Source organism: Ornithorhynchus anatinus, chromosome 2, assembly GCF_004115215.2.
Source record: "Ornithorhynchus anatinus isolate Pmale09 chromosome 2, mOrnAna1.pri.v4, whole genome shotgun sequence".
In the NCBI taxonomy this organism is placed as follows: domain Eukaryota; kingdom Metazoa; phylum Chordata; class Mammalia; order Monotremata; family Ornithorhynchidae; genus Ornithorhynchus; species Ornithorhynchus anatinus.
The window spans coordinates 134,912,833-134,938,884 of NC_041729.1; the positions used below are offsets into that span (position 1 = coordinate 134,912,833).

Sequence of the window (26,052 nt, forward strand, 5' to 3'; positions counted from 1 at the left end):
AATCCCCGTCCTCCCTCCAGCCGAGCCCCGCCCCCAATCCCGCCGGCCAATCCCCTCCCTCCAGCGAAGCCCCGCCCCCCTGGCCCCGCCCCAAAGGCCCGACTCCGCCCCCAGCCCCGCCGGCCAATCCCCGTCCTCCCTCCAGCCGAGCCCCGCCCCCAATCCCGCCGGCCAATCCCCTCCCTCCAGCGAAGCCCCGCCCCCCTGGCCCCGCCCCAAAGGCCCGACTCCGCCCCCAGCCCCGCCGGCCAATCCCCGCCCTCCCTCCAGCCCGGCCCCGCCCCTAACCCCGCCCCCACCCCGCCGGCCAATCCCCGGCCTCCGTCCGGGCCGGCCCCGCCCCCCGCAGTCCCCTGCCCGTCCCATCCCGTCCCATCCCGTCCCATCCCATCCCGTCCCATCCCATCCCGGCGTCGTCGTGTGCAGGAAGGCGCTGGTTTTCCTGCGGGCGCCCCCCGCCCCGGGCTCGGAGCAGATGTCGGAGCTGGAGCAGGCGGTGCGGGGCCTGGGCGTGCGGGACGACCAGCGGATCACCGTGGACTACGTGCGGGGCATCCTCCAGCCCACCGACACCTGCCGCACCTGGGACCTCATCTGGAACTTCTCCGCCAAGCCCGACGACCTGCTCATCGCCACCTACCCCAAAGCAGGTGCCGCACCGACCGGCCGGGGGAGGGGGAGGGGAGGCGGGGGGCAGGAGGAGGGAAGGGAGGGGGCTGCGGGGGGCAGGAGGAGGGAAGGGAGGGGCTGGGGGGGCAGGAGAAAGGAAGGGAGGGGCTGGGGGGCAGGAGGAGGGAAGGGAAGGGGCTGGGGGGGCAGGAGGAGGGAAGGCAGGGGCTGGGGGGGCAGGAGAGGGGAAGGGAGGGGCTGGGGGGGCAGGAGAGTGGAAGGCAGGGGGCTGGGGGGGGCAGGAGAGGGGAAGGCAGGGGGCTGGGGGGGCAGGAGGAGGGAAGGGAGGGGCTGGGGGGGCAGGAGGAGGGAAGGAAGGGGGCTGGGGGGGCAGGAGAGGGGAAGGGAGGGGCTGGGGGGGCAGGAGAGGGGAAGGCAGGGGGCTGGGGGGGCAGGAGAGGGGAAGGCAGGGGGCTGGGGGGGCAGGAGAGGGGAAGGGAGGGGCTGGGGGGGCAGGAGGAGGGAAGGCAGGAGGCTGGGGGGGCAGGAGGAGGGAAGGCAGGGGGCTGGGGGGGCAGGAGGAGGGAAGGGAGGGGGCTGGGGGGGCAGGAGAGGGGAAGGCAGGGGGCTGGGGGGGCAGGAGGAGGGAAGGCAGGGGGCTGGGGGGGGCAGGAGAGGGGAAGGCAGGGGGCTGGGGGGGCAGGAGGAGGGAAGGCAGGGGGCTGGGGGGGCAGGAGAGGGGAAGGGAGGGGCTGGGGGGGCAGGAGGAGGGAAGGCAGGGGGCTGGGGGGCAGGAGGAGGGAAGGGGTGGGAAGGCAGGAGGAGGGAAGGGGAGGTGGGGGGGCAAGAGAAGGGGCGAGGAGAGGGATGGGGGCAGGAGAAGGGAGGGGAGTGGGGGGGCGGGAGAAGGGAAGGGAGGAGGTGAGGGGGCAGGGGAAGGGGGGGGAGGGAGGAGGGGTGGGGGGCAGGAGAGGGGAGGGAGGGGGTGGGGGGCAGGAGGAGGGAAGAAGAGAGGGGCGGGGGGCAGGGGCAGGGGAGGGAGGAGGGGTGGAGGGGGCAGGAGGCGACGGGCAGTAAGGGGACTGGGGGGGGGGGGGCGCCAAGGCAGGGGAGAACGCGGGGGGGCCGAGGAAGGTGCGTTGGGGGGCCGGCCGAGGGGGGCCGGGGAGGACGGCGGCCACGGGACAGCGGGGCCCTCTGCGGCCCGTCCGTCCGTAGCCTCCGGAGCTGCGGCCCCGCAAGGCCCGGAGAGTCCAAACGTCGCCTCGATTCACTTGCGTAGTCAACGCTCTCCTTCCCTCGCCTCTGCCCGGGATCGCCCCTTTAACCCGCCTCCCGCCGGTACCGCGAGGACCGTCGTACGTTCGATCGGGTCGATCGAATATCCGTCCGCGGGTTCGGTCGTATCTATCGGGGGCCCGCCGGGCGCGGAGCGCCGCGCCGAGCGGTTGCGGGAGGACGACGCGACGGCAGACGGACGCGTTCGCCGCCGAGAAACCGAGCCCGAGGTCCGGAGGAACGATCGGTCGGTGTCGGGCGCTCAGGCCGCGCGCTGGGGAGAGAGTCGGTCGCCGCGTCGCCCGCCCGAGGCGAGCTCACGGTCGAGAGGAGGACGCGTCACAAAATTTACAGATACGCTATAGATGGGCCGCGGGGCCGGGGGTGGAGTCGACGCCCGGAGGGTGAAGACCCGGAGGGTGAAGACCCGGAGGGGCGCGGGTCGCTCTGCCGAGTCGTCGTGCGGGTATCCCGCTCCGACGGAATTCCCGCCGTTCGCTGTCCGACTGCGACGTCCCTTCCTCCCTCCCCTCCCGCCGCGACCCCACCCTCGCGCGCGCTTCTCCCGAGCGGGCGGATCCGTCGGTGATCCCGCATCCCGGGGTACGCGTGCCGTGGCTCCGGAATCGAGGCCGGGGGAGGCGTCGGCACGTGCCGGAGGGTGGGGAAGGGTGAGTATCCCGCAAGGACGGGGAGGGGCGATATCCCGGATTGGGGTCGTTTTATCACCCGCCTCCCGGAAGGCGTTCGGCGAGCGGCCCTCTCCTCGATAAACTGCGCCTCGTGAACCTCCGGCCGAGGGACGGGGTCCGGGCGTGTTCACTAGCCGCCGCGGTTTGGGATATCTCCAGAAAAGCGCGAAGAATCGGGCGGACGCCCGTGATCCTCCGCGGCCTTTTGACGACGCCCTTTCAGCCCTCCAAACCGAGGTGAGAGGTTGACTCGTGTTTGATCCGTGAGAAGATACCGAGCCCCGAGCGGGCCAGACCTCAACCCGCGTCGGATCCGGGACGGGCAGAAAGCCAGACCCCGTCGGGTTCCTGTCGGCGCTGTCACTCGTTCGCTCCGTCCTATCTACTGAGCGCTCGCTGGGTGCCGAGCGCTCGGAATATACAATCCGGCAGCGGACGGGGACGGCCCCCGCCCGACGACGGGCTCCGGTCCGATCGGGCGGACGGGAACGAGGCGACGCGATCGCGACGGGTGGCGTCGAGGTCGCTGCCGAGCGCTCACTCTGTGCAGAGCGCTGTACTGGCCGCTCGGGAGGGGATGGTCCCCCGGGATTGGTAGACACGGGGAACGTGTATGCTCCAGAACGGGGCCCTGCACACGGTAAGCGCTCAAATTCGATGGATCGGTGGAGCTTACGGACGACCGTAGTCGCAGCTTCGCACGATTAGACCGTGAGCCCGTCGGTGGGCAGGGACCGTCTCCGTCTGTTGCCGATCTGTACGTTCCGAGCGCTCGGTGCAGCGCTCTGCCCATAGTAAGCGCTCAATAAATACGATCGAACGAATGGGTGGGGCGGGGTCTCCGTGCCCAAGGGAGAGGGAGGGGCGTGGCTAACTCACGTGTGGCTTCGTCCATTCGTTGGGTAGTATTTATTGAGCGCTCACTGTGGGCAGAGCGCTGTACTAAGCGCTTGGAATGGACAATCCGGCAACAGGTGGAGACAATCCCGGCCCAGTGACGGGCCCGCACGCTCTTAAAATGGCTTCCTGGGCTTCTGCGAGGCCCGGCGAGTGTACCCTGCGACCCGCGTTCTCTTCCCCAGAACCACCCGCACGTCCCCTGCCCTCGAAGGAACACGCAATCTAAGGGGAGAGAAGAAATAGAAGTATTTAGAAATAACCTGAGCAGGGGATTGATCATTTGGGGGTCACAGTTCAGCCACGACAGGGCGTGAGCCAGCGTGGCTCGGTGGAAAGAGCCCGGGCTTTGGAGTCAGAGGTCATGAGTTCGACTCCCGGCTCCGCCACTTGTCAGCTGGGTGACTGTGGGCGAGTCACTTCGCTTCTCGGTGCCTCAGCTCCCTCATCTGGAAAATGGGGATGAAGACTGTGAGCCCCACGGGGGACATCCTGATTCCCCTGTGTCTACCCCAGCGCTTAGAACAGTGCTCGGCACGTAGTAAGGGCTTAACAAATACCAACGTTGTTATTATTATTATTGTTATTATTATGAGCCTCCCTGCCTCTTGTCTCTCCCCTCTCCAGTCCCCGCTTCACCCTGCTGTCCGGATCGTTTTTATAAAAGAAGTTCAGTCCACGTCTCCCCACGCCTCAAAGACGTCCCATAATAATAATAATAATAATAATAATGTTGGTCTTTGTTAAGCGCTCACTGTGTGCAGAGCACTGTTCTAAGCGCCGGGGGAGATACAGGGTAATCAGGCTCACAGTTAATCCCCATTTTCCAGATGAGGGAACTGAGGCCCAGAGAAGTGAAGTGACTTGCCCACAGTCACACAGCTGACAAGCGGCAGATCCATCCGGGTCCTCTTCGCACGGAAATTCCTCCCCCTCGGCCTGAAGCGATCCGTGGGATTTATCGGGTGCTCGCCGTGTACGGAGCACTGTATTGAGCACTCGAGAGAGTAGAATGTCCTCGGGTAATAATGTTGGTATTTGTTAAGCGCTTACCGTGTGCAGAGCACCGTTCTAAGCGCTGGGGGAGATACAGGGTCATCGGGTTGTCCCACGTGAGGCTCACGGTTCATCCCCATTTTCCAGAGGAGGTCACTGAGGCCCAGAGAAGCCAAGTGACTCGCCCACGGTCACACAGCTGCCAAGGGGCAGAGCCGGGAGTCGAACCCATGACCTCTGACTCCGAAGCCCGGGCTCTCATAGGGTAGGTAGACCTCTTGCCTCCCCCCAAGGCGTTGACGAGGAGATTGAGAAGCGGCGTGGTCTGGCGGAAAGAACACAGGCCTGGGAGTCAGAGGCCCTGCGTTCTCACCCCAGCTCGTGGCCTAGTGGAAAGAGCCCGGGCTGGGGAGTCAGAGGTCGTGGGTTCTAATCCCGCCTGCGCCGCCTGTCGGCCGTGTGACTTTGGGCAAGTCACTCCGGGCCTCAGTTCCCCCATCTGGAAAACGGGGATTAAAACTACGAGCCCCACGTGGGACGATCTCACCACCTTGTATCTCCCCCAGTGCTTAGAACGGCGCTTGGCGCGTAGTAAGCGCTTAACGAATACCATCAGCGTTATTATGATTCCCTGCCGTGTGACCTTGGGCATGCCACACAGTGCCTCAATTTTCTCTTCTGTAGATGGGTACCTGTTCTCCTTCATACTTGGACTGTGAGCCCCATGTTGTTGGCGGGGACTTCGGGCAACCCGATAAATTTGTATTTACCCCGACGCTTGGCACCGAGTAAGAACTTAACAAATACCGGAATTTAATTAAAGGGGCAGACACATGTTAAAATAAACTACAGATGTCAGCAGGGAAGGAGGCGACCAACTCCGCCGCACTGTATTCTCAACTGCTTAGTACAGTGCTTCGTACGCGGGAAGTGCTCAATAAATACCACCGATTGATTGGATCAGTGGTATTGAGCGCTTACGGCGTGCAAAGCAGTGTACCGAGCACTGAGGAGAGTATGCTACGGTAGAGTTGGGAGGCAAGATTCCTGCCTGCAAGGAGTTTACGGAGAAGGGGGAAGGACTCGACTAGAGACTGGAGGAGAATGAGGCTTTGAAGACGAAGAGAATGATGGTCTATTTGTTAAGCGCTTACTATGTTCTAAGCGCTGGGGGGAGATACAAGGTCATCAGGTTGTGTCCCACGTGGGGCTCACAGTCTTCATCCCCATTTGACAGATGAGGTTACTGAGGCACAGAGAAGTGAAGTGACTTGCCCAAGATCGCACAAGCAGACGAGCGGCGGAGCCGGGATTAGAACCCCCGACCCCCGACTCCCAAGCCCGGGCTCTTGCCACCGAGCCACGCCGCTTCTCTTCGTTATGAAGCGGGGGAGAGTTCCAAGGCAGAGGAAGGGGACGGACAAGGGTCAAGGGAGAGATTGAGGAATGGAGAGTTGGTTGGTGTTAGGAGAGGGAAATGTGCAAGTTGGGTTGGAATCGGCCAGCAAAGTTAAATAGGAAGGGAGAGCTGATTGAGCGCCTTCAAGCCTAGGGTGAGGTGTATCCCTGTCACGTGGAAATAGATGACTTCGGGAGGTTTTAGAGGAGTGGGGAAATGTGTGCAGAACTTTTTTTTTACCTAGAAAAATGATCCAAACAGCAGAGAACTGGACGGGGGGAGAGTCCGGAGGCAGGGAGGTCAGTGAGGTGGCTGATAGAGTAGTTGTCCTGTGCTGCCGAGTGGCGTCCGCCCCGTAGCGACGCCACGGACACGTCTGTCTCAGAACACCCCACTTCCATTTGCGGTCGTTCTGGTAGCGGATCCGTAGAGTCTTTGTGGGAAAAATACGGACGCGGTTTACCACCTTCCGCGCAGTAAGCGAGCCTCCGCCCTCGCCCCTCTCCCGTGCCGCCGCTGCCCGGCAACGGGTGAGTTTGGACTTGTAGCTGATCGCCTTCTACCCGCTAGTCACCGCCCAAGCTCGGAATGGAAGGGACGGGCCTCCGCTCGACCCTCCCTCCCGTAGTCGAGACTGGTAGAGGACTGGAAACTCTCCAGGTGCCGTCCTGAGAGGATGCCGCAGTCGAGGTTCTTGGAGCGGCGTGGCTTGGACGGAGAGGAATGGGCAGATTGTAGAGACGCGAAGGGGGAACCGACCGAATCTGGGGACGGAGCGAATACGCGGGGTTGCACGATGGAGCCGAGTTGAGGTTGATGCCAAGGTTACGGGCCCGGGAGACGGGCAGGGTGCTGGGGGCGGTCCACAGCGAGGGGAAAGTTTGAGGGGAGGAGAAGGTTGGGGTGGGAAGATGAGCTCTGCTTTGGATGTGTTAAGTTCGAGGTGTCGGCGGGGCATCCGAGTAGAGATGTCGGGAAGGCGGGAGGAGATGCGAGACTCCATTTAAGGCGCTCGGTCACAGCCGTCTCCCACCCTAACCTAGCCCACACGCTTTGCTCCTCTAAGGCCAACCTACTCACTGTGCCTCGGGATTACCGTGTCAGCCTTCTCTCTGATGTCCCGTCTCTCCCCGCTCCAGTCTATTCTTCACTCCGCCGCCCGGCTCATCTTCCCGCAGAGACGCTCTGGGCCTGTCGCTCCCCTCCTTAAAACCCTCCAGTGGTCGCCCGTCGACCTCCGCTCGAAACAAAAACTCCTCACTCTAGGCTTCGAGGCTCTCCGTCCCCTCGCCCCCTCCTACCTCTCCTCCCTTCTCTCTTTCCGCCGCCCACCCCGCACGCTCCGCTCCTCCGCCGCCCGCCTCCTCGCCGGCCCCCGTTCTCGCCCGTCCCGCCGTCGACCCCCGGGCCATGCCCTCCCGCCGTCCCGGAACGCCCTCCCTCCTCACCTCTGCCAGACTCTCTTCCCCTCTTCGAAACCCTACTTAAAGCTCACCTCCTCCAAGAGGCCTTCCCAGACTGAGCTCCCCCCTTTTCCCTCTGCTCCCTCTCCCGCCCCTTCACCTCTCCACAGCTAAACCCTCTTCTCCACCCCCCATTCCTCCCCCTCTCCCGTCCCCTCCCCTCAGCGCCGTACTCGTCCGCTCGACTGTATCTATCTTCATTACCCTATTCATTTTGTTAATGAGATGTACATCACCCTGATTCCATTTATCTGCTATTGTTTTAATGAGACGTTCTTCCCCTCGACTCTATTCATCGCCATCGTTCTCGTCCGTCCGTCTCCCCCGATCAGACCGTGAGCCCGTCAGAGGGCGGGGACCGTCTCTATCTGTTGCCGACTTGTCCGTTCCGAGCGCTTAGTACGGTGCTCTGCACATAGTAAGCGCTCAAATACTATTGAATGAATGAGTGAACTCTTTCACCGTTGACCCCTTTTTCCCTGCCCCGACTTTCGTGGCCGTCATGGTGGTTTTTTTCCCACCGTGGCGCGGTGGCTAGAGCCCGGGCCTGGGAGTCAGAAGGTCGTGGGCCTTAACCCCGGCTCCGCCACTCGTCTGCTGTGTTTTCTTGGGCTTACTATGTGCCAAGCACTGTACTGAGCACCGGGGTGGATACAAGCAAATGGAGTTGGACATAGTCCCTGTCCCACATGGGGCTCACGGTCGCAAATACCGTCGATTACTTGATAGCAATGTTACGTAATAATGATGTTGGCATTTGTTAAGCGCTTACTATGTGCAGAGCACCGTTCTAAGCGCTGGGGGAGATACGGGGCCATCAGGTTGTCCCACGTGAGGCTCACAGTCTTCATCCCCATTTTATAGATGAGGGAACTGAGGCCCGGAGAAGTGAAGTGACTTGCCCACAGTCACACGGCTGACAAGTGGCGGAGCCGGGATTCGAACCCATGCCTAATTACTAAGGGCGACCGTTGAGGTGACATGACTAGAGTGTAATCGCGGCAGACCTCTTAGAGGAGGTGGGATTTTCGAAGGTCTTTAAAGGAGGGGCGATCCGTGCTCTGATGGACTTTTGGGGGTGGGGAGGATGTCCCGAGTGAGGGGTTCTAGAGTGAGGTACGGTTAGAAGGTGCGATTGGAAGGCTTGAAGGTGGAAACCGGGGAGTAGGAGGTAAAGACAGCCAATTTTACATATTTTACATTGCCAGATGTCTTACCGCCGTGCCAGAGAAAGGACTTTTCATTCATTCAGTGGTATTTCTTAAGCACTTACTGTGTGCAGAGCACTGTACTAAGCGCCGGGAAAGTACAGTTCGGCAATAAAGAGTGACAGTCTCTGCCCACAACGAACTGACAGTCTAGCGGGGGGAGACGGACATCAGTACAAATAGTCATCGATATTCCTCTCTCTCCCTCTTGCTTTCTCCTCTCTTTCTCTCTCCCTCTCTCTCCATCCCTCCCTCTTTCCCTCTCTTTCCTTCTCTCTCCCTCTCCCCGTCACTCTTTCGGATCCCTCTAAAGAAACCCCAGATCCAAAGATTGAAAACTACCCAACGCCATCCCGTTGGCCCCCCGGGCCCTTAGAATAACTCCCCGGGGAAAGTCAGACGATTCTCCTCCCGTAGTTTACGGATGCGGCACTTGGCCCCGAAAGGGATTCTTTTCCCTCCTTAACGCCTTCTCTTCCGGCTTCCGGGAATTCAGGGACGACGTGGACCCAGGAGATCGTAGACATGATACAACAGGAGGGAGACGTGGACAAGTGCCGGCGTGCGCCTACTCACCAGCGGAACCCTTTCATCGAGTGGATCATCCCTCAGTTCCCGTCCGGTGAGCGGCCCGGCCTCCCCACGTCGTCGTAGCCGCCCGGACGGCCCTTCCTAGATTCCTGACCGGGACCCCGACTTGCGAGTCGGTCGGTCGTCTTCATTGAGCGCTTACTGCGGGCAGAGCACTGTACTAAGCGCTTGGGAGAGTGCCATATACTAGGAAGCGGACACCTCCCCGGCCCACAACGAGCTTACAGTCTAGACGGGAGAAGAATCCTCCTCCTTCCCTCAGGGGCTGCCTCGTGACCACTGATGCTTATCGCCCCCTCCCCTCCCTCCATCCTCCAGGGAACGTGGAACAGTCTGTTACCCCATGACCGAATTCCCGTGATTTACTTCCCTCTAGAGAAACCCGGCTCGGTGGAAAGAGCCCGGGCTTGGGAGTCCGAGGTCATGGGTTCGAATGCCGCCTCTGCCACTTGTCAGCTGTGTGACTGTGGGCAAGTCACTTCCCTTCTCGGTGCCTCAGTTCCCCCATCTGTAAAATGGGGATTGAGACTGTGAGCCTCACGTGGGACAACCTGATGACCCTGTATCCACCCCAGCGCTTAGAACGGTGCTCGGCACGTAGTCAGCGCTTAACAAATACCAACACTGTTGTTATTATCTTCAGAGCCCAACTAAATTCACAGCTTGTGCGTATCTGTGACTTACTATTTATGTTGCTGTCTGTTCTCCCCTTTTAGATTTTAAACTCACTGTGGGCGGGGAACGTGTCTACCAACTCTGCTGTGCTCTACTTTCCCAAGCGCTCAGCAATCATATCACTAAAGATGGTATTCGTTAAGCACTTCCTATGTGTCGAGCGCTGTTCTGAGCGCTGCGATTGATGCAAGCTAGTAATAATGATCGCGGTGCTTTTTAAATGCTTACTATGTGCCCAAGCGCTGTTCTTAACACTGGGGTAGATACGAGCTAATAATAATCATTGTGGTACCTGTTAAGCGCTTGCTGTGTGCCAAGCGCTGTTCTAAGCGCTAGGGTAGATACAAGCTAATAATAATAATTGTGGAACCTGTTAAGCGCTTACTATGTGCCAAGCACTCTTCTAAGCACAGAGGTAGATACAAGTTAATCAAGTTGGAGGCAGTCCCTGTCCCACGTGGGGCTCGCGGTCTTAATCCCCATTTTACAGATGGGGTAACTGAGGCACAGAGAAGTTAAGTGGCTTGCCCGAGGTCACACAGCAGACAAGTGGCGGAGCCGGGATTAGAACGCGGGTCCTTCTAACAATAATGATAATAAAGGTATTGGTAAAGCACTTCCTATATGCCAAGTACTGTCCTAGCGCTGGGGTAAATTCACGGTAATCAGATGGTCCCACGTGGAGCACACGGTCTCCATCCCCATTTAACGGATGAGGTAAGTGAGGCCCCAAGAAGTTCAGTGGCTCGTCCAGAGTCACACAGCAGACAAGCGGCGGAGCCGGGTTTAGAACCCATGACCTCTGACTCCCAAGCCCGGGCTCTTTCTACTGAGCCACACTGCTTGCGCTCTATCCACTAGGCCATGCTGGTGCCCCAGTACAGGGCTGTGCGCAGAGTAAGCGCTCAGTAAATACCCTCGGTCGATCGATTACCTGACTAATCTCTCGTTTTCCCATGTCCTGCACCGATTTGCCCTTAAGGAGCGCCGCACGGCTCACGCCTACCAACTTTCCCAAGTGCTCCGCACAGTGCTCCGCACGCTTTAAGCACTCGATGAATACTACCGCTTGACTGATTTGGTAGGAAGCGCAGGGATGCCTGCAGTTAATTCTTTCCTTCCTCATCCCGCTCCTCTCGGTGAGACAGATGCTGGCCGCTTGAGGAAAATCAAGTATTCGGGAGTCAGGGATAGTATTTACTGAGCGTCCGCTGGTCGCAGTGCTCCGTATTAAGCACTTGGAAAGTACCTGACAAGCAAATGACGCACTGCGTGTCCACGAGGAGTTTCAGTCGGGAGACGGTAGTGGTGAGGGAGGAAAAAAAAGAAGCCAGATCGTCACGACTAAAGCGGAACGGTTTCGCAGGTGTGGAATTGGCTCTTGAAATGCCCTCGCCTCGCATCCTCAAAACTCATCTTCCTGTGCAACTGCTGCCTCCGTCCTTCTGGGAGAAAAACTGCAAGGTAAGAAACAAGCCAAGTCCTTGCAGCTGGTGAAAATCAACATCCCTCCTAATAAATCGTGGCCCGGCGGAAAGAACCCGGACCTGGGAGTCGGAGGACTGGGTTCTCCTCTCGCCACTTGCCTGTTGCGAGGCCTCGGGTGAGTCTCACAGCTTCTCTGTGCCTCGCTTTCTTCGTCGGGAAGATGGGGTTCGTTACCTCTTCTTCCCCTCGAGTCCGTGAGTCCCACGTGGGACGGGAACCGTGTCCACCTTATTGTTTTCGAATCTCCCCCAGAGCTTAATTGGTAAGTGCTTAATAAATACTTCGATTATCATGTCCTGTCAACAGCCGAGTCTGTAGGAAGGTAGAGGTGGGCTGAGAGTTAGTCAGTCGTATCTACTGAGCACTTACCGTACCAAGTAGTGTACTGAGCACCGTAATAACGATGGTATCTGTTAAGCGCTTACTGTGTGCCAGGCACCGTTCTAAGCACCGGGTTTATTCATTCAATAGTATTTATTGAGCGCTTACTATGTGCAGAGCACTGTACTAAGCGCTTGGGATGTACAAGTCGGCAACAGATAGAGACAGTCCCTGCCGTTTGACGGGCTTACAGTCTAATCGGGGGAGACGGACAGACAAGAACAATGGCACTAAACAGCGTCAAGGGGGGTTTAGACACAAGGTTATCAGGTTGCCCCACTCGGGCCTCACAGGTCTTGATCCCCGTTTTCCAGCCGAGGGAACTGAGGCACAGAGAAGTTAAACGACTTGCCCAAAGTCACACGGCTGACGAGTGGCGCGGTCGGGATTAGAACCCACGATCTCTGACTCCCGAGCCCGTGCCCTTTCCGCTAAGCCACACGACGCTTGGGAGAGTAGGGTGTGACAACCAACAGGTACATTCCCTGCCCACAGTGATCTTACCGTCTAAAGGGGGAGACGGACATTGATATACATAAATAAATTTCAGATATGGACATAAGTGATACGGGGTTGGGAGGCGGGGATGAACGAAGGGAGCAAGTCAGGGTGCCGCAAAAGGGAGTGGGAGAAGAGGAAAGGAGGGCTTAGTCAGGGAAGGCCTCTTGGAGGAGATGGGCCTTCAGAAAGGCTTTGAAATGGGGGAGAGTAATTGTCTGTCGGAATTGAGGAGGGAGGGCGTTCCAGGCCAGAGGCAGGACGGGGCTGAGAGGGCAGCGGTGGGATGGACAAGATGGAGATACAGTGAAAGGTTGGAATTCATAATAAGGTCGGTATTTGTTAAGCGCTTCCTATGTGCAGAGCACCGTTCTCAGCGCTGGGGTAGATACAGGGGAATCAGGTTGTCCCACGTGGGGCTCACAGCCTTCATCCCCATTTTACAGAAGAGGTCACTGAGGCACCGAGAAGTGAAGCGACTTGCCCACCGTCACACAGCTGCCAAGGGGCAGAGCCGGGATTCGAACCCATGATCTCTGACTCCAAAGCCCGTGCTCTTTCCGCTGAGCGTGCGGGCTGGAGTGTAGTAGGAGGGCGGCGAGGCGTAGGAGGAGGGGGCGTGGTGATTGAGCGCTTTAAAGGGTTGCCTGCAGACTGTATCAGCCATCCCCCCCCCCGCCCCCCCCGGGCGCCCAGAAAGTCAGTCCATTGACTTTGAGCTGGGGCGGCCCCCTCCCCACTCCGACCCCGGTCCGTCCCAGGCCGTGACCACGCCCTCCCCGTTGAGGCGAGGCCCGTGTCTCCCACCCCGGCCCTCAGTCCCACCGCTCGATTCAAGGCAGGCCGGAAATGGCCAGCTCCTTCGGGGCCCTGCCCTCCCCCGAGACTTCTGCGTCGACCTGGCGCTCGGCTGTGGCTCCCTTTCTGCACCCCTCCCTCGGCCCCAGAGCACTTCTCAGGCAGACCACTGCTCTCCCCCCATTCAAAGCCTTACGGAAAAAGATGTTGGTATCTGTTAAGCGCTTACTATGTGCAGAGCACTGTCCTAAGCGCTGGGGGGGGGGGGGATACAGCGTAATCAGGTCGTCCCACGTGAGGCTCACCAGATGAGGTAACTGAGGCACAGAGAATTTAAGTGACTCGCCCACAGTCACACAGCTGACAAGCGGCAGAGCCGGGAGTCGGACCCGTGACCTCTGACTCCGAAGCCCGGGCTCTTTCCACTGAGCCACGGCATTCAGTCGTTGCATTGAGGACTTACTGTGCGTAAAGCGCTGTACTGAGCGGTTGGGAGAGTACAGCGTAACGACCAGCACACATTCCCCGCTCACGTCGAGCTCAACGTCTAGAGGGGGAGAGAGACATTAGGATACATACGCAAATAAATAAATGGCAGGTATATACAGATATATTCATATGTGCTGTGGTGTTGGGAGGGAGGATGAAGGAGGGAAGCATGTCAGGGCCCATCTCCTTGAAGAAACCTTCCCTGACTAAGCCCTCCTCTCCTCCCACTCCCTTCTGCGTCGCCCTGACTCGCTCCCTTCATTCATCTTCCCTCCCAGCCCCGCAGTATGAATATGTATATACCTGTTATTCATTTATTTATTCATTTATATTAACGTCTGTCTCCCCCTCTAGTCTGTGAGCTTCCTGTGGGCAGGGAATGTGGCTGTTCTTATCTCGTAATCTCCCAAGGGCTTAGTTCATTGATTTGCACAGGGTGAGCACTCAAAAAATACGATTGAATGAGAGAATGAATTCTGGACATAGCCATATTTGGTTTATGTTAATGCCTGTCTCTCCGTGGCATAACGACTAGAGCACGGGCCTGGGAGTCGGAAGGTCACGGATTCTCATCCAGGTTCCACCGCTTGTCCGCTGTGTAACCCTGGGCAAATCACTTCACATCTCTGGGCCTCAGTCACGTCGTCTGCAAAATGGGGATTGAGGCCGTGAGCCCCCCATGGGCCAGGGACCGTGTCCAACTCGATTTGCTTGTATCCACCCCAGTGTTTAGTACAGCGCCTGGCACACAGTAAGCACTTGACAAGTACCATCATTATTATTAGACTGGAAGCTCACTGTGGGCAACGGCTCTGTTACGTTGTACTCCCCCAAGTGCTTTGCACGCAGTAAGCGCTTAATAAATACAGTGGATTGATTGAAAACTGAGTTCACAGGAGAAAGGAGCCACTGACAGTGCATCCGTAGAACACTCCTGAGTCTCCAGTGAACGGCCCCCTGATGAAAACCCAAAGAGCTACCTGAATGCTTTCAGGCTCCCACCTGTTACTCATATAAGATGTTCATTTTTTGCCTTTCTGCCTCTGACCGTCACTTTGCCTTCCTCTCCATCACATTCCAGATCATCTACGTGGCCAGAAATGCCAAGGACAACTTAGTGTCCTATTACCATTTCCACAGGATGAATAAAGCCCTTCCCGACCCGGGAACATGGAATGAGTTCTTTGAAAATTTCCTGTCTGGGAAAGGTAGATTTTCCTCCCTTCTTGCTGGAGCTTATCGCTTCTTTCAGTGACTCCTCTTTCTTGCCAAGAACTCTGTATCTTCCCACCCAAACCCTGTCCTCTCCCGACTTATCCATCACTGTAGACAGCACCATCGTCCTCCCTGTTTCACACGCCCGTAACCTGGGCGTTATCTTCGACTTATCTCTGTCCTTTAATTTGTCGCCAAATCCTGTCTCTTTTCTACCTGCACCTCGTCTGTAGAATCTCCCTTTTTCTCTCCATCCAAAGTCCCCTGTGGCCAATCTACTCGTTGTGGGCAGCGGACGTGTCTGTTGATTGTTGTATTATGCTCTCCCAAGCGCTTAATACAGTGCTTTGCACACAGTAAGCGCTCAATAAATACGATAGAATGAATGAATGAATAATCTCTCGGGGCTCACTGCCGACGCCTTGCCCACATCTGTCCTCTGGCCTGGAATTCCCTCGTCCTTCATATAATAATTAATAATTACGGTACCTGTTAAGCGCTTACTATGTGCCGAGCACTGCTCGAAGCGCTGGGGTAGATACAAGTTAATCAGGTTGGATACAGTCCCTGTCTCCTTCGGGGCTCACATTCTTAATCGTATCCGACCCCCCCGCCATATCTTCGTATCCCACAAACACCCCCTCTCGCCGCCTCTATCGTAAGATCTACCCCCTGCACCTACACCTCTGATCCCAAACCTTTGCATATTATCAAATAATATGATAATGTTATCACTTCTTCCCTCTTTGACTGTCATCTTTTATCAAATAATATGATAATATTATCACTTCTTCCCTCTTTGACTGGCATCTTCAACCATTCACTTTCCAGTGGCTTCTCCTCGACTGCTTTCAAACACGGTCATGCCTCCCCTATCCTAAAAAAACTCTCCCTTGTCGTCCACCGCTCCCTCCAGTAATCGCCCCCTCCCCCTCCCGTCCCACCGTGCCTTTCCAGACTCCTCGAGCGAGGCGTTTACACTCCCTGCTTCCACATCCTCTTCTCCAATTCTCTCCTCCACTCCCTGCAATCTGGCTTCCCCACCTTCGCTCCCCGGAAACTACCCCCTTCCAAGGTCACCGGTGACCTCCTTCTTGCCAAATCCCCCGGCCTCTACTCTGTCCTATTCCTTCTTGCCCTCTCGGCTGCCGCCTCCTTCTCCTGGAAACGTTATCCAGACTTGGCTTCACCGACTGTCCACTCCCGGTTCTCCTCCTGTCCGGCTGCTCCTTCTCACTCTCTTTCGTGGGCTCCTCCTCTGCCTCCCACCCTCTAACTGTGGGGCTCCCACAAGACTCATTTCTGGTTCCCCTTCTATTCTCCAACTACACGCATTCCCCTGGAGAACTCATACACTCCTACGGCTTCGACTACCATCTCTCCGCAGATGATTCCCAAATGGGCATCTCCAGAGCTGACCTCTTTCCTTCTCTGCAGTTTCTCATTTCTCTCTGTCCCTTTTGAGGTCCCACCATCACCTCAAACTTAACAGGTCCAGAACAGAACACCTCATCTCCCCACCCAAACCCTGTCCTCTCACTGACTTCCCCCATCAGGTTGACACCACCATCATCCTCCATGTCTCACCAGCCTCGAACTCTGACATTTTCTCCGACTCATCGCTCTCATTCAGCCTCCTCAAATCCTTTCAGTTCTGCCGTCACGACATCTCTAGAGTCCACCTCTTCCCCTCCATCCAGACCGCTCCATCCAAACAGTCGTCATTTTCCACCCTGGCTACTGCAGAGCCTCCTCGGTCCCTACCTCTTACCCGTCTCTCCTCTCCTGTCCATGTTTCAGTCTGCTGCCCAGATCATTTTTCTGAAAAATGGTTGAATCCACGTCTCCCTACTCCTCAAGGATGTCCAGTGGTTGCCCATGCTTCGCTCCTCTAATACCGAGCTACTCTGTGCCTCAGTCTCTCTCCTAGCTCGCCACCGACGCTCTGGCCTGGAACTCCCTCTCTCTTCGTATATCCTAGACCACCACCCTCCCCAACACCCTCCTAAAATCACATCTCCTCTAGACCGTAAGTTCGTCATGGGCAGGAAGATTGTCCGCTCATCCTGTTATAATGTACTCTCCCAGGTGCTTAGTACAGTGCTCTGCCCCTAATAAGTGCTCAATAAGTACCATTGATTGGTTTATCTCCTTCAAGAGGCCTTTCCCGATTAAGCCCAACCGTGCCCTTGTCTGTGTACCCCTTGTCCACTTTGATATTCACCCCCGCCCCCCAGTACTTATGTAAATATTCTTATACCCTCCCGTGGCTTAGGGGCAAGAGCCCGGGCTTGGGGGTCAGGGGACGTGGGTTCTAATCCCGGTTGGCTGCTGCGTGACCTTGGGCAAGTCACTTAGCTTCTCTGTGTCTCAGTTACTTCATCCGTAAACTGGGGATGAAGACTGGGAGCCCCACGTGGGACAATCTGATGACCTTTTATCTACCCCAGCGCTTAGAACAGTGCTTGGCACATAGTAAGCGCTTAACAAATACCATTATTATCATTATTAATAATTCCCCCGTCCCTAGTCTTAGTGTCCGTCTTTCCCAGTAAATTCCTTGTGGACGGGGAATCACATATACCAACTCTGTCGTATTGTACCTTCCCAAGTGCTTAGTACAGTGCTTTGCACCCAGTTGATTGATTGATCTCCAAGAGGCCTCCCAGACTACCCCCTCATATCACCTGCTTGCTCTCCCTTCTGCATCACTTGTGAGCTTGGATCCGCAGCCTTCATTCACCCCATCCTCCTCCCCACGGCACTTACGGGTGTAAGCCCTATTTTATTTTCATATCTGTCTCCCCCTCTAGCCTGTAACAAATGCCATAATTAGTACTCGAAATGCCACTGATTGAGGAATTCTCATGAGGATTCATTGTCTCCCACTGAATTCTCCTGTCCTCGGGCTCTTGAAACATCCGTTTCCCGTCGGGTCTCTTTCAGTGTGCTGGGGATCCTGGCATGACCACGTCAAAGGATGGTGGGAGGTGAAAGACAAGTACCGTATCCTCTACCTCTTCTTTGAGGACATAAAGGAGGTAAGTGACAGACCTTTTCCCTTCCTCGGACCTGGGGATCGGACAAGATCTGAAAATGAAGAAATCAGGAATACCGTCTTGGGGGTTTTCTTTTTTTTTTTTTTTAAAGGAGTGCTTTGCAGAAAGGAAATGGTTACTTAGAATATCCACAACAGTGGCAAATTAACTAGGCTCTTACTGGCTGAAGAGCATTAAAAAAATGATTCCTGCCCTTGACGAACTTAGAGTTGAATAGGGAAGGCGGTACCCACCAAGTGTTGATTGTACCCTAGGTAACAGGAAGTATTTGATAGAAAAAGTAGACGCCTGTGAATAAATCAGTGACACACAAGTAGTGAGATCTCTAATGGATTGGCTTGGGGGTCGGTGGAGGAAGCCTCCTGCTAAACCTCCAAACAACAACTACAATCACGTACTAGTAGTAGAATACTTGCGTTGTACACACTGACTGTACAGTCGGTAATACGCACGATATAGGTATACTCTAATCCTCTTCTTACCCGTGGCCTGGTGGATAAAGCACGGGCCTGGGAGCCAGAGGACCTGGGTTCTAATCCTGGCTCCGCCACTTGCCTGCTGCGTGACCTTGGGCCAGTCACTTAACTTCTTCGTGTTTCAGTTCCTTCAACTGCAAAATGGGGGGGGGTTCAGTACCGGTTCTCCCTCCTACTTAGACTGTGAGTCTCATGTGAGACATGGACTGTGTCCGACTGGATTAATTTTTATCTACCCGCGGTGCTTAGAACTGTGCTGGACACATAATGCTTAACAAATATTTAGATATATGTGTGTATATATGTGTGTGTGTGTGTGTGTAGTATTTGTTAAGCAATGAATGTATATATAGTGTGTATATATACAGATACCATAAAGTGTGTGTGTGCTTCAAGGCTCTCCATCACCTCGCCCCCTCCTACCTCTCCTCCCTCCTCTCTTTCCACCGCCCAGCCCGCACGCTCCGCTCCTCCGCCGCCCGCCTCCTCGCCGTCCCCCGGTCTCGCCCGTCCCGCCGTCGACCCCCGGGTCGCGTCCTCCCGCGGTCCCGGAACGCCCTCCCTCCTCGCCTCCGCCAGACTGATTCTCTCCCCCTCTTCAAATCCCTACTTAAAGCTCACCTCCTCCAAAAGACCTTCCCTCTTCTCCCCCCTTTCCCTCTGCTCCTCCCCCTCTCCCATCCCATCCCCTCAGCGCCGTACTCGTCCGCTCCACTGTATATATCTTCATCACCCTATTTATTTTGTTTAATGAGATGTACATCACCCTGACTCTATTTATTTGCCATTGTTTTTACGAGATGTTCTTCCCCTTGACTCTATTTCTTGCCATTGTTCTTGTCTGTCCGTCTCCCCCCATTAGACTTTAAGCCCGTCAAACGTCAGGGGCTGTATCTGTTGCCCACTTGTTCAATCCAAGTGCTTAGTACAGTGCTCTGCACATAGTAAGCGCTCAAGAAATACTATTGAATGAATGAATGAATATATATATATATTCATTAAATATAATAATAATTGTATTTGTTAAACACGTACCATGTTCCAGGCCCTATGCTAAGCGCTGGGGTAGATCCAACCAAGTTGGGTTGGACACAGTCCCTGTCCTACATAGGGCTCACAGTCTCAATCCCATTTTACAGATGAGGTAAGTGAGGCCTAGAGAAGCGAAGTGACTTGCCTCAGGTCATAAAGCAGACAAGGGGTGGAGCCGGGATTAGAACCCATGACTTTCTGACTCCCAGGCCTGTGCTATACCTACTGTGCCATGCTGCTTGTTGTATATGGTATTTGTTAAGCTATATGTATATATATATATATGACATGGCGTATGTGTGTGTGTGTGTGTGTGTGTGTGTGTGTATATCAGCATGGCATATGTGTATATACATGTGTGTGTATGTGTGTATATATATACACACATATATATACACATATATATACACACACACATATATATATATGTATATATATACGCACACATATGCCATGCCATTTATATATTTGTGTGTGTGTATATTTTATGGCATTTGTGTGTGTACATGTGTATATATATGATGTGTGTGAATATCTATTTTATGACGTGTGGCAGCGTGGCTTAGTGGAAGGAGCCCAGGCTTGGGAGTCAGAGTTCATGGGTTCGAATCCCGGCTCTGCCACTTGTCAGCTGTGGGACTGTGGGCAAGTCACTTCACTTCTCTGGGCCTCAGTGACCTCCTCTGTAAAATGGGGATTAACCGTGAGCCTCACGTGGGACAACCTGATCACCCTGTATCTCCCCCAGCGCTTAGAACGGTGCTCTGCACATAGTAAGCGCTTAACAAATACCAACATTATTATTATATTTTGTGGTATTTATGTGCATACACACACAAATACTATAAACTATGTAACATAAAATATACGTACACAGGTGCACACACACAAACACACACATACATATCCCCGGTTTCCCCGCCGAGGGTCATGAGCAATAGTGGAACCCAACTGTTGTGAAAGAATGAAGTGGGAGAACATGTTTAGGGATAATAGGGAGCGGCTGGGAGATACCGCTCTAGGGAAGGAATCTGTTGGGTGTGGAGATGAGCTACGTAGATGATTTCTAGAGGAAAGGTCTCCAGAGCATGGATTGGATGGGGGAGGGCCGAGGGAAGGATTGTTTGGAGTAAATGAGTTTAACTAGAGGAAGGTGACTTTGAAAGGGCAGATGCTGAAAGGGATAGGTAATCTCAGGGGAGAGGCTGGAGCAGCGTGGCTCAGTGGAAAGAGCCCGGGCTTGGGAGTCAGAGGTCATGGGTTCGAATCCCGGCTCTGCCACCTTCTCAGCTGTGTGACTGTGGGCAAGTCACTTCACTTCTCTGGGCCTCAGTTCCCTCATCTGGAAAATGGGGATTAAGACTGGGAGCCTCGCGTGGGACAACCTGATCACCCGGTGTCTATCCCAGCGCTTAGAACAGTGCTCTGCACAGAGTGAGCGCTTAACAAATACCAGCGTTATTATTATTATTACTCAGGGGGTGGGGGAGGTCTGGAGCAATGGGGTGCCCAGGTCCCGTACCCTCATGGTGGGGAGGGGAGGAGTCACTTCCCCCACCCTTTTTCCTGGTCTCTCTCCTGCCCTTCCCACCTGGAAAATTCAACTGTAGTTGGGCAGTGAACCGGAAAGCCCTGTCATTCCGCATGGGAGCAGACCCGGATTTTATTCTCTCTCTCTCTCTCTCTTCTCTCCCCGCAGAACCCGAAACGGGAAATTCGGAAGGTGATGGAATTCATGGGGAAGAAGCTGCCCGAAGAGGTTCTGGACAAAATCGTCCATCACACCTCGTTCGACGTCATGAAGGCCAATCCCATGGCCAACTATTCTTCGATCCCTTCCAAAGTGATGGACCACTCCGTTTCCCCGTTTATGAGAAAAGGTGTCTAGAATGATTATTTGATTATCGCTCCATTTTCTTGTTGTCGGAGTCCTAATTACAGACTCCTAGGTGCTGAAAATCTAGAGCGGTGGACAGGCTGACTCTAGGGGAGGGAGGGGCTTGGGGTAAGTCACTGAGCCAAGTGCTTAGTACAGTGCTCTGCGCTTAGTAAATACGATTGAATTAACGAATGAGTGCAGGGCTGCTGATCAAGGGGACGGGCCCTAGCCCCAACTCTACCTCACCTCCCTCCACCCGCCGTGAAACGTCTCTGGGTCGCCCTTGCCCTTAGATTTGCATTCATTCACTAGGTCGTATTTATTGAGCGCTTACTGGGTGTAAAGCACTGTACTAACCGCTCGAGAGAGTACACTGTAACAATAATTATGGTATTAAGAGCTTACTATGTGCCGAGCACTGTTCTAAGCGCATTCCCTGCCCACGATGAGCTCACAGACTAGAGGGCGAGGCAGACATTTACAGAGAAGAAGCGTGGCTCGGTGGAAGGAGCCCGGGCTTGGGAGTCAGAGGTCATGGGTTCGAATCCCAGCCTTACCATCCGTCAGCTGTGTGACTGTGGGCAAGTCACTTCACTTCTCGGTGCCTCAGTTACCTCATCTGGAAAATGGGGATTAAGACTGGGAGCCCCACGTGGGACAACCTGATTCGCCTGGGTCTCCCCCAGCGCTTAGAACAGTGCCCGGCACATAGTAAGCGCTTAACAAATACCAACATTTTTTTTTTCTCCGTACCTCATCTGTAAAATGGGGATTAAGACTGTGAGCCTCACATGGGACAACCTGATGACCCTGTATCTACCCCAGCGCTTAGGACAGTGCTCTGCACATAGTAAGCACTTAACAAATACCAACAGTATTATATACATAAATAGCTAAATGAATAAATGCATTGCAGATATATAACAATAATAATAATAATAATAATAATGGTGGTTTTTGTTAAGCGCTTACTATGTGCCAGTCACTGTTCTAAGCACTGGGGTAGATACAGGGTCATCAGGTTGTCCCTTGTGGGGTTCATAGTCTCCATCCCCATTTTGCAGATGAGGTAACCGAGGCACAGAGAAGTGAAGTGGCTTGCTCAAGGTCGCGCAGCAGACGAGTGGCGGAGCGGGATTAATAATAATAATAATGATGTTGGTATTTGTTAAGCGCTTACTATGTGCCGAGCGCTGTTCTAAGCGCTGGGGTAGATACAGGGTCATCAGGTTGTCCCACGTGAGGCTCCCAGTCTTCATCCCCATTTTCCAGATGAGGGAACTGAGGCCCAGAGAAGTGAAGTGACTCGCCCACAGTCACACAGCTGACAAGTGGCAGAGCCGGGATTGGAACCCATAACCTCCGACTCCCAAGCCCGGGCTCTTTCCAGATCTGTATACAGATCTACCCACATGTGTTGTGGGGCCGGGAGGGAGGATGAGCAAGTCAGGGCGACGCAGAAGGGAGCGGGAGGAGAGGAGGGCTCAGTCAGGGAAGGCTTCTTGGAGGATATGGGCCTTCGATAAGGCTTTGAAGAGGGGGAGAGCAATTATCAGACCGTAAGCCCGTCCAACGGCAGGGACCGTCTCTATCTGTTGCCGACTTGTTCATTCCAAGCGCTTAGTACGGTGCTCTGCACATAGGAAGCGCTCAATAAATACTATCGAATGAATGAATATCTGAGGGAGGGCGTCCCATTCATTCATTTACTCATTCAGCCGTATCCACTGAGCTCTTAGCGTGTGCAGAACACTGCACTGAGCGCTTGGGAAAGTCCAATACGACGGTAAACAGTGGCGATCCCTGCCCACAACGAGCTCACCGTCTAGAGGTGGGGAGGCAGACATCGGTACAAATAAATAAAACGACAGATATATACATGAGTGCTGGGGGGCTGGGCTGGGGGCGGAGGACATCCTTTTCTACCCTTTATTTGCCCCGTAGCACTTGGGAACGGAGTCGTAATTTATTTTCATGTCTGTCTCCCTCCCTAGCTCGTTGTGGGTAAGGAACATGCCACCGACTGCTGCATTTTATCCTCCCGAGCACTTAGAGAAGCAGCGTGGCTTAGTGCGTAGAGCACGGGCCTGGGAGTGGAAGGGCACGGGTTCTAATCCCGGCTCCGCCGCACGTCTGCCGCGTGACCTCGGGCAAGTCGCTTCTCGGTGCCTCAGTTACCCCGTCTGTAAAATGGGGATAAGAGCGTGAGCCCCAAGTGGAGACTGTAAGCTCGGGGTGGGCAGGGAATGTGACTGTCTATTGTACTCTCCCAAGCGCTTGATACAGTGCTCTGCACACAGTGAGCGCTCAGCAAATAAATGAATGACAAGGACTGGGTCCAACCTGATTAACCTGTACCTACCCTAGTGCTTAGAACAGCGCTCGGCACGCAGTAAGCACTTAAGTTCCATGATTATTATTATTCTCATTACTTAGCACAGTGCTCTGCACACGGTAAACATTCAGTAAATACGAGAGATCGATTGGAGCCACTGATTCCCGGTCACATTAGTCCTGCAGCCAGTCCTGTCGCAAGGACGGGGGCCCTACCGGGGTGTGGGGCCGGGAGAAGTCACCCCGATTCCTCCCAACCCGGGGATTCCCCCAGGGCAAGCCTCAGATGGTTGAAAAAGTCATAAAATGTGCCGGGAGTGGAAAAACCAGTCCAGGTGGGTGAGGTTCTTCGGAGCCCCTAATGAGGGGAATGGGCTCGCTCGCTCTCGGCTGTTCCATTTCTCCTCTGTTGTTTTCTAGGAGTGGTAGGAGACTGGAAGAACCATTTCACGGTGGCCCAGAACGAGCGATTTGATGAAGACTACCGGGAGAAAATGGCCGACAGCCCTCTGGTGTTCTGCGAAGATTACTAGAAGAGAAAGCCAGGGTCCCGGTGTGTAGAGAGAACCCGGGCCTGGAAGTTGATTTAGGTTTGGGATCAGAATGGTCGATCAGATCAAACCGAGGTAAACGGAACTGATAATTGAATTAGATTAATATCAAGAGCAGCCAGGAGGTTTCCAAGAAAGAGCCTTGGCAGGCTGGGATTTGAGAAGGACACCCTCTGGCCATTGCCCCACGTGGCCCGGTGAACTCAGCAAAATCAAAAGATGCCAAGCCAGCACATAAAATACTACCTTACCGGGAAGATTCCCTAGCCCCCAGAGTCTGAAATCTTGCCCAGGCTGGAGCAGAGGAATAACAAGAAGGAGAAGCGGGAGAGCATAGGATGTAGGAACGAAGTCCTTTTCGGGAATGAAGCTGATTTTTCTTCCTCCCATGCTTTACTTCTGAGAGCAGCGTGGCCTAGAGGATAGAGCCTCCGAGTCAGAAGGCCACTTGTCTGCTGCGTGGCCTTAGGCAAGTCACTTCAGTGGCAGAGTCAGGACTAGGACTTAACCAACACCACTTATTAGGGAGAAATCAAGTCTCCTTTCCTGCGTGGAGCACGCAGGGGTAGACTAGCAAAACGGGGGGGGGGGGGGGGAAGTATAGGGAAGAGGCTTTTTGTAAGGATCGAGTCTAGTTCTCACTCTTGTAATTTTTCCCAGTACTTAGAACAGTGCTTTGCACACAGTGGGTGCTCAATAAATGCTGTAACTATTACTAGTATCGTATTTCCGTAGTAGCCCAAAGCTCAGCCCTACAGGTCAAATCAACGGTGATGGGGAGAGGAGCCAAAGCTGCCTTTAACTTGGGATCGGCTTATTAGTTCTAGCAACGGTATTTATTCCTTGTGTACTGTAAGTAAACTAGTGCTCCAAGCGCTGGGAGGATTAATCTAGGTGAAAATTAAACAGAGTCACTAAACCCCAAATGGCTTCGTTATCGTGAATAAGGCAGGGATTAGAGATTGGCAGTAAGCTCACCGGGAAACACGAAATGATAGAAACACAAAACATACGGCCCGGTCGGCTTTGAGGCACTAAATATTTTCTCCCCACTCCTCGCCGACCCTGCTCCTCTACTATTCCGACCCCCCCCCTGCTCACTCTGCTCTTCTAATGCCAACCTACGCGTTGTATCTCCATCTTGTCTGGCTCTCCCCCAACCCAATCAGTCAATCAGTGGTGTTTACCGAGCCCTTGCTGTGTGCAGAGCACTGTACTAAGCGCTTGGGAGAGTACAACGTAATAAAATGTCCATCCCCTCTTCTGGCCTGGAACTTCCTCTCCCTTCATAGCTGACAGACCACCTTCGAAATCCTAAAAATCCCATCTCTTCCAGGGCTAAATTCTCATCTCCCCGCTCTATTCTCCCAACAGTGTCGGGCTCATAATAAGCGCTTACCAAATACCATTATTATTGTTATTATTCTTTCTGCTTCACCTATGCACTCAGATCCGTATTTCCTGAGCGCTTTGAAACTCCCCCCTAGAGTACTACATGGACGTAGCCTAATACTTTGCTGTAATTCATTTTCATATCTGTCCACCCAGCACTCAACTGTAACCTCCTCAAGGGCCGGGATCACGTCCACCGACTCTGTTGTGCTGTACGCTTTCAAATGGGTAGCGCGGTGCTCTGCACGCAGAAAGCGCTTAGTAAATACCGTTGATGGATTGAGTGGAGGTGAATAATAAATATAAAGAATCAAACCAAAAGCACAGCAGGGTACAGAGGCTAAAGGACCAGCATTTCAGGCCCCTTGAGGTTCAGCCTGCTCGTTGTGGGCAGGGAATGTGTCTGGTTATTGTTATATCGTACTCTCCCAAGCGCTTAGTACAACGCTGTGCACACGGTAAGCGCTCAATAAATACGATTGACAGACTTGGATCCGTACCCCTCAAACACTTTGATACTCACCCCAGCCGCACAGCACTTAGGTACATAATAATAATAATGATAATGGTATTTGTTAAGCGCTGACTATGGGCCGAGCACTGTTCTAAGAGCTGGGGGAGATACAGGGGAATCAGGGTGTCCCACGAGGGG

At 54.6% G+C, this 26,052-nt stretch overlaps 1 protein-coding gene across 1 annotated transcript; it reads left to right on the plus strand.

The window, feature by feature from the left end:
* The first annotated feature begins 375 nt into the window (after positions 1 to 375).
* LOC114809133 (sulfotransferase 1C4-like) lies at positions 376 to 24,934 on the plus strand. Its single transcript, XM_029058204.1, has 7 exons — positions 376 to 650; positions 9,039 to 9,164; positions 11,175 to 11,272; positions 14,544 to 14,670; positions 17,624 to 17,718; positions 20,944 to 21,124; positions 23,878 to 24,934. Exons 1-7 carry the CDS (start codon positions 476 to 478, stop codon positions 23,988 to 23,990), a joined length of 915 nt encoding a protein of 304 aa, XP_028914037.1. The 5' UTR covers positions 376 to 475; the 3' UTR covers positions 23,991 to 24,934.
* Positions 24,935 to 26,052: the final 1,118 nt, after the last annotated feature.

Excerpts from the sequence above, each read along its gene's own strand:
- LOC114809133 (XM_029058204.1), top strand. The coding sequence starts at position 476 with ATGTCGGAGCTGGAGCAGGCGGTGCGGGGCCTGGGCGTGCGGGACGAC. Across the intron at positions 14,671-17,623 it reads AAATTTCCTGTCTGGGAAAG|TGTGCTGGGGATCCTGGCAT; the intron begins GTAGATTTTCCT and ends GGTCTCTTTCAG. Across the intron at positions 21,125-23,877 it reads TTCCCCGTTTATGAGAAAAG|GAGTGGTAGGAGACTGGAAG; the intron begins GTGTCTAGAATG and ends GTTGTTTTCTAG.